Source organism: Lepisosteus oculatus, chromosome 15 (genome assembly GCF_040954835.1).
Source record: "Lepisosteus oculatus isolate fLepOcu1 chromosome 15, fLepOcu1.hap2, whole genome shotgun sequence".
NCBI lineage: Eukaryota > Metazoa > Chordata > Actinopteri > Semionotiformes > Lepisosteidae > Lepisosteus > Lepisosteus oculatus.
In genome coordinates this window covers 25,584,948-25,599,198 of record NC_090710.1, presented here as the reverse complement: position 1 = coordinate 25,599,198, position 14,251 = coordinate 25,584,948, and the positions used below count along the sequence as shown (strand labels likewise).

Sequence of the window (14,251 nt, the reverse complement as noted above, 5' to 3'; positions counted from 1 at the left end):
AGTACCTGGATGGGAGACCTACTGGGAAAAACTAAGGTTGCTGCTGGTAGAGAGGCCAGTAGGGGGCGCTCACATTGTGGTCTATGTGGGTCCTAATGCCCCAGTATACTGACGGGGACACTATACTGTTAAAAAAAAAAGGCACTGTCCTTTGGATAAGAAGTAAAACTGAGGTCCTGACTCTCTGTGGTCACTAAAAATCCCAGGGTGTTTTTTTGAAAAGAGTAAGGACAGAAAAGTGCTATATAAATGTAAGGAATTATTATTAATTAATATTAATAATTGCTTACTTATATAGCACTTTTCTGGACACTCCACTCAAAGCACTTTACAGGTAATGGGGACTCCCCTCCACCACCACCAATGTGCAGCCCCACCTGGATGATGCGACAGCAGCCATAGTGCGCCAGAACGCTCCCCACACATTAGCTATCAGTGGGGAGGAGTGCTGAAGCCAATTTATAGATAGGGATTATTAGGAGGCCATGATAGGTAAGGGTCAATGGGAAATTTGGCCAGGACACCAGGGTTACACCCCTACTCTTTTCGAGAAACACCCTAGGATTTTTAATGACCACAGAGAGTCAGGACCTCGGTTTTACGTCTCATCCGAATGACGGTGCCTTTTTACAGTATAGTGTCTTCGTCACTATATGGGGCATTAGGACCCACATAGACCACAGGGTTAGCGCCCCCTGCTGGTCCAACTAACACCTTATCCGGCAGCAGCCTTAGTTTTTCCCAGGAGGTCTCCCATCCAGGTACTGACCAGGCTCACACCTGCTGAGCTTCAGGGGGTTGGCAGTTGTGAATTGCTGGGTGATATGGCTGCTGGCAAATTATTATTATTATTATTATTTTTATTATTATTATTATTGCTGTTGGACAAAAAAGTGTTTTTTTTTTACTATACGTAGAAAGTCCAGATTGCTGCCTGATGTCTTGAGACCACAGAAGCTAACCATATAGTGTATGGCTAGCTGTACATCATGTATGGATGGTGTATGGCGGTGTGGTGGCTCAGGATCTGCACCTATGGCTGGAAGGTTGTCGGTTCGTATCCCGCAACTGGCAGAGGAATCCTACTCCGTTGAGCCCCTAAGCAAGGCCCTTCACCCCAACTGCCCCAGGGGTGCCATATAAATAGCTGACCCTGCGCTCTGACCCCAAGCTTCTTTCCCTGTCTGTGTGTCTCATGGAGAGCAAGTTGGGGTACGTGAAAAGACAAATTCTGATACAGTGATCTTATACTGTGTGCAGTTGGTACTAAGATGAAAGAACGTAAAGCAAACCACGTTACTGCTGTGAGAAGTTGGCACACCAGTAGGTGGCGTTTTTCCTTCTGGACCTGAATTTCCACACCAAATCACCAGCATGGTCATGTGTGCTCTGGTCTAGGACGTTCCGTCCTTTAGATGAGATGCTAAGGGGCTGACTCCCTTGTCATTTAAAATCCTATGCAAATATACTCAAGACTCGGGGTGTTAACTCTACTATTCTCACTGAATTCCGTTAGCGAAACACGATCTGGCTTCGCTGAAAGGGGTCCTTCAATTGCTCAAATTATTTCTCCCTTCTGAGTTTCCGTGCGGTGGGACTGCAGGAGTATTCTGGCTTCTACATACAGTATTATCAAGGCATGTGCTCCGCTTTAGTGTTGCATGAACTAATTACTTTCCCTCTAATATGAGAAGCATTTTGTAATCAATATACAAGCGATTGATACATGCTGCACAATCGTCTGCTTCTTCCTTTCTTCCTGGTTTAATAAAGAGATGCACATTGTGCTGAGTTACTAACCTGCAAGCTTTGCTTTCAAATCAGAAATACAAATCTTATTATAAATATTAGATATATTATAATAAATACTTCAAAACAATGGGGGTATAGTGTATTGACAATTTCGAACATAGACTGCTCTTAACAACACATCGATTCATCGATGGTTGTGCGTAACTATCTCAACTAGGGGTCGGGCTTCTCCACTGTCTCTGAAAATAATAAAAAACATTAAAACAATTGTAATGAAAGTTTTCAAAAACGCTTTCTGCACAATATCACACACTCCTATCAATCAGCAGAAAGATACTTGATTTCAAAGAGTGAACAAATGAACAGACTGAAGTATGCGTAAATCTACCACAAATTGGGCATATTTTACATTTTACAACAGTTTCCTGTTTCGTCATCAATATGAGTTAACTTCCAACTTTCATGCCTGCTGACGAATTTGGTTACAAAAGTTCCTTGGACGTCACTTTGGGATATTCAGGTTACTTGATAAATGATAAACTGCTTAATAAAGTGTTTCTTCATATGACAACACGAACGGGCAGCCTTTATTACAACAGTTTTTAGACGAGGAGGTTTGCTAGGTATGTTTGATAGCCTGCAACAAGGCAAAGGAACAGCCGTCTTATTTTTAATAAAACAACAGACGCTATAGCGGAACCTGCTCATGTTTACCGAGGGGCTCAGGAAGAGATTTCTTGTTTGAATGAGCGAAAATGAAAAAGCCTGATGTGAAGTTGGTTATACTGGGGGACATGAATGTCGGTAAGACCTCTCTGTTGCACAGGTACATTGAAAGGAAGTTTAAAGACACTATCAGCACAGTCGGAGGGGCGTTCTTCTTGAAGCAGTGGGGGCCGTATAACATTTCAATCTGGGACACAGCAGGTAACCCCTATTACCTTTTTATATACAATTAATTTAGGATGTGTAGATGTTGCTTGTTATTTTCTTTAGTCCATTTGTACTCTACTTCCGAGTTTACCGTCTGTGATAAGTAGATAAAATCTACTTGTACGCATTAAAATCTACATAAGTGCTGTGTTTGATCCCAGTAAGACGAAGAAATACAGTATTTACTTGGTAATCGAATTACGTGGCTTTTATTAAATGTTCTAAGACAATATAGATTTGAAACGTGAAATCAAAATTTGATGTGCTTGATTTTTGTTTTGAAACTTTTTTTTTCGTGGAAAAATCTATTCGCAGAATTGTTTTGCCGAAGAAAACGTACTTTTTGGTTTTAGTTGTGGAGAAGGATTAAGAATTTCGAAATTAGGGATCTGATGCGCTTTGGAGAGATCTAAAAGTTTCGGATTCTCCTGTAGGTGGAATGTATCCTCTAAGTGAATTTAATGGGAACCTTGCGATAGCACTGTTGGGATAATACAAGTACTATCATGTGTTTGACAAAGAGGATTATCGCAGTATGTGGGTTTTACAGGATTCACCGGAGACGTTAGTTTTGCAATATACTGTACTTTGGCCAGGGTAATAAATCTTAGTTGATCACATGAACATTCCTTTACTGTAAACAAAGTCGCACCTTTTATGATTTTGGAAAAGAAACGAGTTTCAAATTGAATTGTGTATTAGATTCACTTTAAATGTTCAGTATTCTTTAACTTGTAAATTAGTGGATTTACTTTGGATATATGTATGATATATATTTAAAAATACACTGTACTCTATTTTATTTTCAAGGTCAGGTATGGGTGTTCCAGAGTAAACTACTATATTATTACACTTCTAAGTCAGTTAAAATGATTCGCTGTGTAAGAAAAACTATAGAGATTACTTTACCATTTATTTCCATCTTTTTCAATCATCTTTTTGATCATGTTCTTGAATGTTCTTTACACCTAGTGTAAAAAACGTTACCTGTAAGGTCACTGGTTCTGTAAAACTGCTTAGAAAAGAGATAAAGAAGTCCGATAAATATTTTACGTTTTTTAATAAGTATTTGAATTGAAAAGGCTCTGTCAATACATTTTTCGTGCTTTTAAAACTGTTCAGTATATAAAAAAATGTTTATGTCCAAGCATCCTGTAAAATATTCTGTTAAGGCCTGACAGCTGATAAATGAGGAAGAAGCTGAACTTCTGTCGTACAAATTAAAGACGTAGTCGAATCATTGTTATCTCAGTGTTAGGGAGAATAACTTCTCAGACGGCTGTGCTTTAGCTTTGCTGTAATTACATTTTGTAGTGCCTCAATATTGTTTTCTGTAACCATATTAGACTAATCATTCTGAAAAACGTTCCACTTGTATGTACAGTACAAGTGTAACAACTACTATACTAGAAAACATACGTGGAACATCAACTGTAAAACAGTATACTGCATTATACTGCATGTTGGATAAAAAACTTCTGGATAGCAGTTGGCTGGGAAACTATTGTAAGGAAAGAACATAAATCGTTGGAGTTCAGGTTTATAATCATGCTTTTCTCTTTCAGACTATCAGTGATTAAATGTTCCAGCTACATGGATAACATTTTACCTGTCTTTTTGCCTTAAAAATACTAGTCAGAACACTAATGTCTAAGTGCTTATTAATGCATTTTATGAGAACATTATGTAAATTTTGTAAAAGAGAAGTTTGTGGTGACGAACTTGAAGTTTGATAAAGGTTTAAGTGCTGTGCTTTTCTTTGTCCTGAATGGGGAAATGAAAGAGAATTACATTGTTGTGTGCTTTTCGTGCTCTGTGTGCTGTATGTATCTTTGACACAGATTTAGCCACACAGCCTTACTTGCACTCTGTAGTAGGTTGGTTTGGAAACTCTTAACTCAGTTTCACAATAATGTTATCTATACTGATTGAGTAAGGCGGGGAATGTATTTGCAAAGAATTGACTGTCTCAACACTTTGTCATCTGTTTTGGGAAAGGCAAATCACAAGATTGAGTAAAAAAAAAAAATCTTTTAATGTTTTGCATTCATAGAAATTACCAGTGATTTTAGAATTAGAATACGGAGTGTAATTCTGACAAGTCTGAGAATCGAAACCATTCTATAATTATTCTAAAAATAATTAAACCCATTTGCTTCAAAGTCTTCGGTGCCTCTCTTAGGTTTTCTGAGTTTGTCACAGAATATGCCCGTTACATGTATTGTGAAAAGAGCAAAGCACCAGCTGGAGCTAGACCTGCTGGCAACCTTCAAAGACACTTCAGCAGAGACTGGTCAATGGAGGTCGAACTAGACAAGCGACTTGTGTTTCCAGACAAACCTTTGACCGGATGTAGTCATGTCGTCCTCCCAGAGGAAGGCTATAATCCTCATTGAATTGACAGTTCCTGAAAAGAAAGGTGCCAAGAAGGTTTTGAGAGGAAACAAAAATCAAGGTACGAGGAGCTTGTGGACACCATTAGAAGTAAAGGGTGGAAAGCCCGGTCATTCCCAGTCATTTCCAATTACTTCTGTAGGTGTCTGTGTCTCCGGTGGTTTGGGATTGGTGCTCACGTTTGCAAAGGAATATTTTCTTTTTTATTTATTTTTTTTATTTTAGAGAACAAAGCAAAACCATTTTACATTTGAACAGTCATTATTCAGCCTTACATCACAGGCACAAATTCCTGTTTGTTCCCCTATTTTTTACAATTATATAACTTTTTAACAAAACTATATACGTTCAAAAGAAGGAAGATGTATACATTTAGGAATATGAAAAGGGAGGAGACTATATAAATGTATCTTATTAAATTTCCGTTATTTTGTATCTCAACAAAATCTGACCTTAAAGGTTTAATGCACTGCACCCATCTAGACCAATATTTGACGCTAAGGAATATTTTCAAAGAGTCCCCACTTCTGCCTTACTGTTGTGTATGCATGATTCCAAATGGCTCCTGTACTTCATCTTGCACTGGTGAAACCTTGAAGGGTCTACATTGGGGATCTCTAATCCTGGTCCGGGAGAGCCCCAATTTAATTCTCTAATTTCTAAAGATACGGAACTTTTCCATTGTGATAAATCATACAAGCGATTTACTAAAAAATCGAAGTAATCTTCAGTCCTCTAGGACCAGAGATCTCTTCATTTAATAGATTGGAGACCCCTGACCTACACAAATGAGTAGAATGATACTGGACAGGTAAAAAACAAACGGTACACCATCCTCATAATCTAGAAAACTTGCACTGGAGTTTGGGCACTCTACCTTTACAAACAAGGCAAAATAAAATAAAAAAACCAAGTTTGAAGTCCGAGAAGTGGGAGAATTCTTCTACTGCTGTCTGATGGAAAAATCTACAAGTGACGCAAGTTGCAACCTTCTCCGGGAATGGCTTGAAACTGTCGGAACATGTGACCGCAGGAGCAGCACGAAGGAAAATCCAGAAGATGACCCTACTGTGCCGCTGAGAACTAGCAATTCACAAGTGTGAATGACAGGCATCCACAGCACAGGCAAATGTCAGACGGGCCTCCAACAGAAAGACCAGTGAATCAAGGAGGATCAAATTTAGCCAGCCTCCATGCCAAGAAGGAGAGACCAGTCACAAGAAACCACTCCAAACCACAGAGCCAACATCTTGGAAGCGTAGCTGTCACATGAAGAGGGGTCAGGTGCATAGTCTGAAATAAAGAAAAGAAAGCTCTTTTTCCTCAAAAAAGATGAAATGTGGAAAGAGTACTGTTTTTTGTTAATATAATACTCAACCTGCTTTCCCAAACCCAAAATGAGATTTGGACTGTGGCCTAATGAGGAGTGAGCAAATCTTCCAGCTTTCTTATAGGTTTTTTTATTTTTAATTTCAGCCATATTTTTTCTCAAATTTAAAGTGCGTGCACTTTGAATAGCTTTCTTCTTAAAAACAACAGCTGATTGTCCTCTATATAATGATATTTATATGTAAGATACAATTGTATATTCATGAATAATCTTGAATTTTTATTTAATTTTTTACAATAGGAGGTGGGAGAAATGAGATTTCTGGTGGTACAGTAATGAAGCTTGCGTAAAGTGTGTGGAAAATAGGAAATTAATCTAGATCTCTTTTGTAAATCTCCTTTTAATGATTATTATTTTTTAAATATGTTTTTACATTCTTTGCCATATAATTCACCTGAGGTTCATATTGTGTGTGTCCGACTTGATCAGGGTGAAGTTTCAGGTTTTTCACTAATTGAAGGGGATAATCATGCAGATGCAATTTCCAAGTGAATATTTTTTATGGAAAGGAAAGTAGTAGTAGGGGTGTTTGTGTCTTGATTAACAATATGTGCCATTGTCTTTGCAGACGTGCTTTGTAAATGGCTCAGGCCTCTCATTAACTTCAGCTGCTCGTAGTGTGCTCTGCATGTATATCGAACATCAGTTTGTAGGTTCTTTTTCTTTCTTAACACTGTTTAGTTGAAGTCAAACTCCAAAACATAACGAAAGCGACTCATTTGTGGTGCTCACTGCCGAAATGAGGTATGAAGAATTTTGTGTGAGGAATTGTATTAAGTGTCCGGGCTGCATGAAGAAGGGGCAACAGCTTATTCTTTTCTTTCTTCCCATATTTTAGTGTGGGATTTACCTCTACGCAGACCTTTGCAATAAAGCCCCTCTTATTCAGTCCATTAACAACTGAACTAACCTCTGCTCTCGCAGTCTCATTATATATCCTTGCCAGTTCCAGGAATTAGGTCACATGCTTCACCATGTGCCTTCAGATTGCATTATGTAAGCCTCTACTGTATTCGTCTGTTCAGTACTGGCATTTTAGGACTTTCATGCCTGAAGGCTTACATGATTCTGGAAAGCTTTGCATCTACGCTGACAAAACTATGCATACATCACAATACATTAGCTGGAATTGTTTTTGTTCCTTTATATTTAAGGACCACAATGTGGTATTTGTCATCCTTCAGTGTGTGTATTGAACCAGACTGCTGCCATGTGTCTAGGTCTCAGAAGTCTCCTTGCAATGTTGAAATTTTCATTTAAATACCGGTTTATAATACATTTTTGACCTTTAGTTTTAGAAGCTGATATATCATGACAACACAGAAGCCTTTTTACTTTTTGTGTAATGTTAAGAATTCACAGCTCTTGTACAGTAATAATCCCCCAATACATTACTAGGATTTTTTTTCATAACACGTGGTGTTTTAATGGGATGTTTATTTTGTTTGTCACAGCTCTTTGAGTCATGGCTCAGTAAAAGACTGCCTGGGGTCGTTGCTGATGACAGGGCCCTTATCAGATTCACATGGTTAAGCTAGAGACAGGGCTGCTATTGAAACAGTCTGGCTGTGGTGTGCTCCAACTGTTAGGACAATATGATCAGAGCCTGTGACTGTAAAGAAATGAGTCTCAGCCGATTAAAAAAAATGTTTTGATCTGTAAAGGGCCGTGCTTTTAAAAAGGAAGTATGATTTTTTTACCCGAACTGCATTTAAAATTACATTTCAGCAAAAGGAAGTCAATTATTTTTATCATATATTGTTTATGCTTTCTATAAATATGCTCCCTTCCATTGTTTATCTGCATACTCTTAGAAAACACCTAAGGGCTCCCTGTGCTTCTTTGTATCTCCTTGTTGTTGAGAATCCCACAGGAGATAAAGGGAAGGAGACCATAGGATATTTACTTCTCTTCTGTTGGTCAGAATATAGCCATGCACAAGGAGCAAACTGTGCTCTGCTTTTATCACAGTAGCTAGTACAACATGACAACCCTCCCTACTGCTTTAACAGTGGTATCCAGGCTTTTTGGTCTGTACCTTTATAGCATCACAAGGTCTTTTGATTTTTGTTCAAGGCAAATATTTAAGTTGCAGCTTTTGCTATTATCCCTAGGCGTTCACGAAGGAAATTCAATAATTCTACAAAATCTCCAGGACTGGAACACGACAGCACTCATGGAACACAGTTGGTTGTCTCTGTCCTAGATGCCGGATCTGTGCTCTGTGTGGCCCCACACAAATCCATTCAGGCCTACAAGTGTCAGCACCCTGAATGAATGTTGCATTGTGGCTTTTAGTCCAGATGAGGAGTTGCCAAGTAGAAACTGGTGAAATTTTGTTTAACTCCCCTTTCTGTCCTGTTTTTCAATATTCTTAAAAATGCGTCGTCATGTGTTTTGGAAAGTAACAAATACATTAAAAAGCAGCATATTGTATTAGTCAGTATTTTAAAACCTTTGATTAATTTGCAATTGCCTGTGTCATAGTCACTATAACATTGTGTCATACTGGCTGTAAATATAAGTGACCATCAAGCAGAGGATGGAGAACTGTGAATTATTTGTCCCGAGGCTTTGAAAGCTTAATCCGATGGTAAGCCTTGTTGTGATCAAAGTTTAAGTAAGAGAGTCAAATGATATTGCACTGTTCTGTGAATTTCTGCTTCACTAGTCACTTTGCTGACCCACATTTCTGAAAGTTCATGGGGGTGTTCATCCGTATGAACTAGTATCCCAATGATTCATATTATTTTGAAATCAAACCCTTGTGTGTAGCTACCACAGCCTTTCAGTCACCACATTTTCCTCCATATGGCAGAAAAGGGGGAACGTTCTGAAACATTTTAAGATTGCTGTATTTGATCTTTCTCTTTTCCCTTGTTGAATTAAATAGGAGTTCTGTTTCTGTAGTATAAAAGCCTTCTTGTTAGCTTTAAGCCCACATCTCTCTGAACTGTAGTCAGCAGATCCAGTAACTGCTGATGCTGTGTGCTCATCCTTCCTGAATTTCGTAGTTTGGTAACACGACACAGTGGAATTCATGGGGTGTCAAAATATTACTTATTTATGTCCCTTTGGTGTTTTCTCATTTTTTAAATTTATGTTGAAAGCAACATGGTGAAACTGGAATGTTACCTTTCTGTATTTTGATAACCAGAGTTAAGGGGTGAATTAGACATAATTGGCAGTTAATTTAAATTAGATGATGTCTTAAGAAGGTTGTTTTTTAGGCTTTATTTAACTGGTGCGGAAACGAACCTGACTTTTTTTGCCCATTACTGCCATGGACAGAACAAATCTCTAGTCTTGTTATTGACCTGAACCAGCTGTGCCTGTTTTCAGAACAATGGCGTCCGCGTCAGAAACGTAGGCAGGGTGTCCTTGTGTTGTTGGGAAGCTTTCTAACGAATTCCTTTCCTCTCCGTGTCAGGGCGGGAGCAGTTCCACGGGCTGGGCTCTATGTACTGCAGAGGCGCCGCCGCTGTCATCCTCACCTACGACGTCACCAACTGGCAGAGCCTGGTGGAGCTGGAGCAGCGATTCCTTTCCCTGACGGACACGGCCAACTCCGACTGCATTTTCGCCATCGTGGGGAACAAAGCTGACCTGACCAACCTGAAAGCTGCGGCCGCAGAGACGGGCGAAGAGAGGGAGAGTAATGGCAATCTGGCGGGTGCCCAGTTCCCAGCCTCTCCAAAAATGCACAAACAGGTGCAGCCGGAAGACGCCGTGGCTCTTTACCATCGGATCCTGCGTTACAAGATGCTGGAAGAGAAATGCAGCCCGCCGGCGGAGGCGATGTGCTTCGAGACCAGTGCGAAGACGGGCTACAATGTGGATCTGCTCTTTGAAAGGGTGTTTGACATGGTAGTGCCTGGCATTTTAAAGAAAAAAACTGAAGCTATGAGTAATACAGTGGATTTGGAAGACTGCAGTGACATGCAAAGGACTAAACTAGGATGCTGCGGTTGATCGGATATGAGTGGGTTAGTTTGTATTGTTTTTTTTTCCACACTGCTTTCAGATTCAAGCAAGTGTGTTTTTAGAAATCCAGCTGCATGTGAAAATGAGGGAATACGGAAATAAGGTTGGGGGTAAATTCAAGTTTTCCACTGACTTGCATGTGTAGCTCTTACCTTGTGAAGTTAATACTGTGGTCCTTCACTGCCTGTTCCCCAACACACATACTCATCACTCCCTTTCAATCTGAAGCTGACTTCACTGGATATGTTTTTTACCCATCACAAGCAAAGAGACTAAAATAGTGAATGTATTTATATAGAAATATGGATAAATAAAATAAGATGATCTACAATACGCTTTTAAGATTACACGTCGGAGATCCAAGTACTCGGTTGTTGTTGAGAGTTATTTTTTTCAGTTTTAAGTAAATTGGGTGCTGCTTTACCACTTATTAGGTCTATCGTCAAACACTTGCATTGAGCCTTTTACAAACAACCTGCTGCACTAGATAGTCTAACTCAGGTTTTTCTGCTGAAAAAAACATTTTAAAATATAATTCATTTCAGCCCCCAATATTTTGTTTCATACTTAATGTGCCTTGAAATGTCTGTTTTATTGTTAACTGATTTTGTATGGCTATTCTCTTTGTATGTCATGTTTGTGTTAAGTACATTTATGAAAATATTTATGATTGAAAATTTTAAAGGACCTGCTATTTGCACACTAACATTGAAAAAATAAAGGTGATCATGATCAGTGTGTTTCTTTTTTGACCATGACAGATCTATGTAGAAATGTGCTTTTGTGTATACCATTTCAGGCATGTTAATACTCACTCCTCACATGTCCAAATTGATTATTTTGTGCTTTTCAGTGATTTGATTAAGTGTAAGGAATTATTAAGCAATTTATATTGACAAAAAAGTTCAACAATGTATGGTAATGAACTGATTGCAGCAGCAGAATATTTTAATGGCAATGGTACCACTGGATTTTGTCCATTGCCTTCATTATAATAGAACCTTTAAAGAACACCAGCATCTAGCAGGAACAGGAAAACTAAGAAGATTCTTTGTTTTGAGATCTGATGAAGTATTGTATATGTACTTGACACTGCTAACAGTTCATTTTTGTTTTATGTTTTTTTTAAAGTAATTGTCCTTTCACTAAGTACAAAGTGTTGTCTGCTAAATAAGTTCATAATGTTGAAAATGAGATAAATGTATCTTTACTTAATAGTCTCATCATAAAAAACTGTCATGTTTCAGCATTTGTCTAACAGCCTCTGTGAGATTCTGCAGTCCTTTCTTAAACTGAAAACTGGAATCCTTTTTTTTGTTGTTGATGAATCTGGTATAACATCAGATCCTAGATCCTCCAAAATATTTTTTTTATGTTCTCATACCCTGCTAATATTTTAAAAGGCCCAACAATGTGTGATGCATCTCTCATTCACCAAAATAATTAATGAAGCAAAAATAAGGGGGAGTATGCCAGTGCTACACACAGCCCAGTGTAATGTTTTATCAAGAGTTATTTTCATTGAATGCATACATCCTGGTCATCAGTTTCTTTTTGCCCGGTATGAGATCCCTAATAAAGCAAGTTATCTTGTAAAATAAGTTAAAGAGAAAATAAATCCCAGGCTACAGAGTTAAGAAGTAAGAATTAAAAAAAGTTATTTCTGGCAAACCCATACACCAAAATGCAAATGTTGGAATTAATATTTTATTCAGTATAATTACATCAAAGTCAAAAGACATACAAAAATCTTATTGAACATGATCTGGTATATGTACACTCAATAGTGATTACAACCATAGAAAAAATACTTTGTAATATTTAGATTGGCCACAGAGTAACATTCTCACGTTTGATGTTTATGACACTGCCGGGAAACTTCAGTTTTTAAATTAACTTCTCTAGCAGTTGCATCTTGCGTGCATCAAACCATAAGACTCTATACAGGTGATGGCTAGAGGCAGCAGAAAAAGATTTTCAGTGCATTTAATACAGAAAGATTTTTTTAAAATAAAAAGTGAACTTCCATTTATTAATTGCAGAGTTCTTATTTTTAGTTTTAAAAAAAATCTTCAGATCAGTGTAGTATTAAAACAACCATTACTGTGAGGAACTGCACAATGTAATGGCAAGTGAAGTATAAAACCATACATACAACAACAGCCTTTTCTCAGCTTTGAGTTGCCTCTTTATTTAAAAGGTAAAAGTGTTTAAGGTTCTGGGATAATATAACAAACAATGAAAATATACTTAAGGCAAATAAGGATGAACATATTAGAGCACGTTTCTTAAACAGTACAAAACCAGATAAGTGTAGTGTTAGTTTCTCTTTGTATGAAGCAGTAGCTGCTTATCCTACAAATTATGAAGCAGTGCATAAAGACATGGGCATTTTATTCTCATTGGATGATCTGGATTATCTTTCTTTTTCTTAATATATATGGAATGCACGGCTGAGGTAATAAGTTAAAATAAGCACCATTTCAAATGTAGAGCAAAGAAAGCATTCTTTCTTTATTGATTTTTATAATCGTAATGTTAATGCACACTTGTGCCGATTGTTTTTTTTTTTTTTTTCAGCTCGTGCTGTTACAAGTTCTTCATGCACACCTGGCACCGGCTGATTCGAGACAGCAGCTGACCTGCCTTGAGTGTTTCTGCAGCCGGTGAGCTGTGGAAGGACTGCTCTATTGACGTCAACCAGAAGCTGTGCTTATTGGCAAAGTAATGGCAGGTGCCTTTGGCTCCGTTGCACTCAATGAAAGGAGTGGTCCTAAAGTCTTCAAGGCAGCTTCCAGGTGAAACCAAGGACTGTCCACCCCCTTCATCTCCAGCAGCGGTGTGCTGAGCAACGACACAAAGAAACAATTAGCACCACAGAGAGATGAACCAGAACTAACATGTTTGTACCGTTATTTACATGCGATCTATAGGACAAATAGTAGAGATTGCTTTTGCAGGAAGGTTAAAATAAAAGAAAACAACCCTAAAAAAGGGACTGTTTCTACAAAAAAGAATAACCAGAAACAAGTTAACACCTCATATGGTTGTGAAGATGCAACACAAACTGAGCAGTCAGTATGTCACTGTTAGGGTGCTCCATGAGAACTCATTCTGGTTTGGGGTTAACAGCTTAATTGACATTTGATGGAAGGCTGACTATCCATGTACTTCATAGGACATGAATATTTTTATGCTCCCCAAGAAGTAATCATGGGTATTGGGAATGAAAAGTTACTGATGAACAGGTGAAATGTCTGTCACAATAAAGCATCTTCATTCAGATGTATATACTGAATACGTTATTTTGTAAATTAGAGTCTGCAGATGTATGGAGCTACACAACAGAAAATTCTAAACAAAAGAAGACTGTACAATGTTTTTCACCATGAAAGTAGCAAGCTTACCATGAGGAAGGAATAACCAATCCACAGGCTGCGCCATCCTATGGGACACTGAGGAATGCTAGTGTCCTGGCTGTGGACAGCGATGGCCAGGGATGGAGCCTCGCAGACCAAGCAGCGGCTGATGTACGGTTTAATTTCCTCCTCCTCCACGGGCATCATGGGCAGAGGGGCCGTCGTCGACAGCCAATAGGATTTATCATTCCTGCTGGCGTAGTAGCAGATGTCTCCAGGATTGCAGTACAGGAACGGCATTGTGTTAAATCTCGGCAGGCATGATCCTGCCATTCCTATAAAATCAGCCCAAGTAATAGCAATCAGTATTAGATACCATCAACTGTTTGAAACTTCTCTGCCTACATGGGCAGATCTTATTACAAAGAACATTCTACTG

General features: G+C 38.5%; 2 protein-coding genes across 6 annotated transcripts in view; one reads left to right on the top strand and one right to left on the bottom strand.

Annotated features, from left to right (window-relative positions):
• Positions 1-2,187: 2,187 nt before the first annotated feature.
• rab20 (RAB20, member RAS oncogene family) lies at positions 2,188-11,188 on the top strand. Of its 3 annotated transcripts, none has more exons than XM_015364352.2 (2): positions 2,188-2,556; positions 9,900-11,188. In XM_015364352.2, exons 1-2 carry the CDS (start codon positions 2,508-2,510, stop codon positions 10,439-10,441), a joined length of 591 nt encoding a protein of 196 aa, XP_015219838.1. In that variant the 5' UTR covers positions 2,188-2,507; the 3' UTR covers positions 10,442-11,188. The 3 variants fall into 3 exon arrangements, with proteins under 3 accessions (XP_015219838.1, XP_006639323.1, XP_015219837.1); XM_006639260.3 differs by having other exon boundaries at positions 2,190-2,679; XM_015364351.2 differs by lacking the exon at positions 2,188-2,556 and adding an exon at positions 2,967-3,249.
• Positions 11,189-12,146: 958 nt separating this feature from the next.
• The window catches only part of col4a2 (collagen, type IV, alpha 2), a 103,294-nt gene continuing 101,189 nt past the window's right edge, over positions 12,147-14,251 (bottom strand). For all 3 annotated transcript variants that reach the window (XM_015364170.2, XM_015364172.2, XM_015364171.2), the window contains 2 exons: positions 13,861-14,147; positions 12,147-13,297 (listed from right to left, as the gene is read on the bottom strand). In XM_015364170.2, coding sequence (XP_015219656.2) covers positions 13,043-13,297; positions 13,861-14,147 — 542 coding nt within the window. In that variant the 3' untranslated portion in view covers positions 12,147-13,042. The remainder of the gene's footprint in view (positions 13,298-13,860; positions 14,148-14,251) is intronic.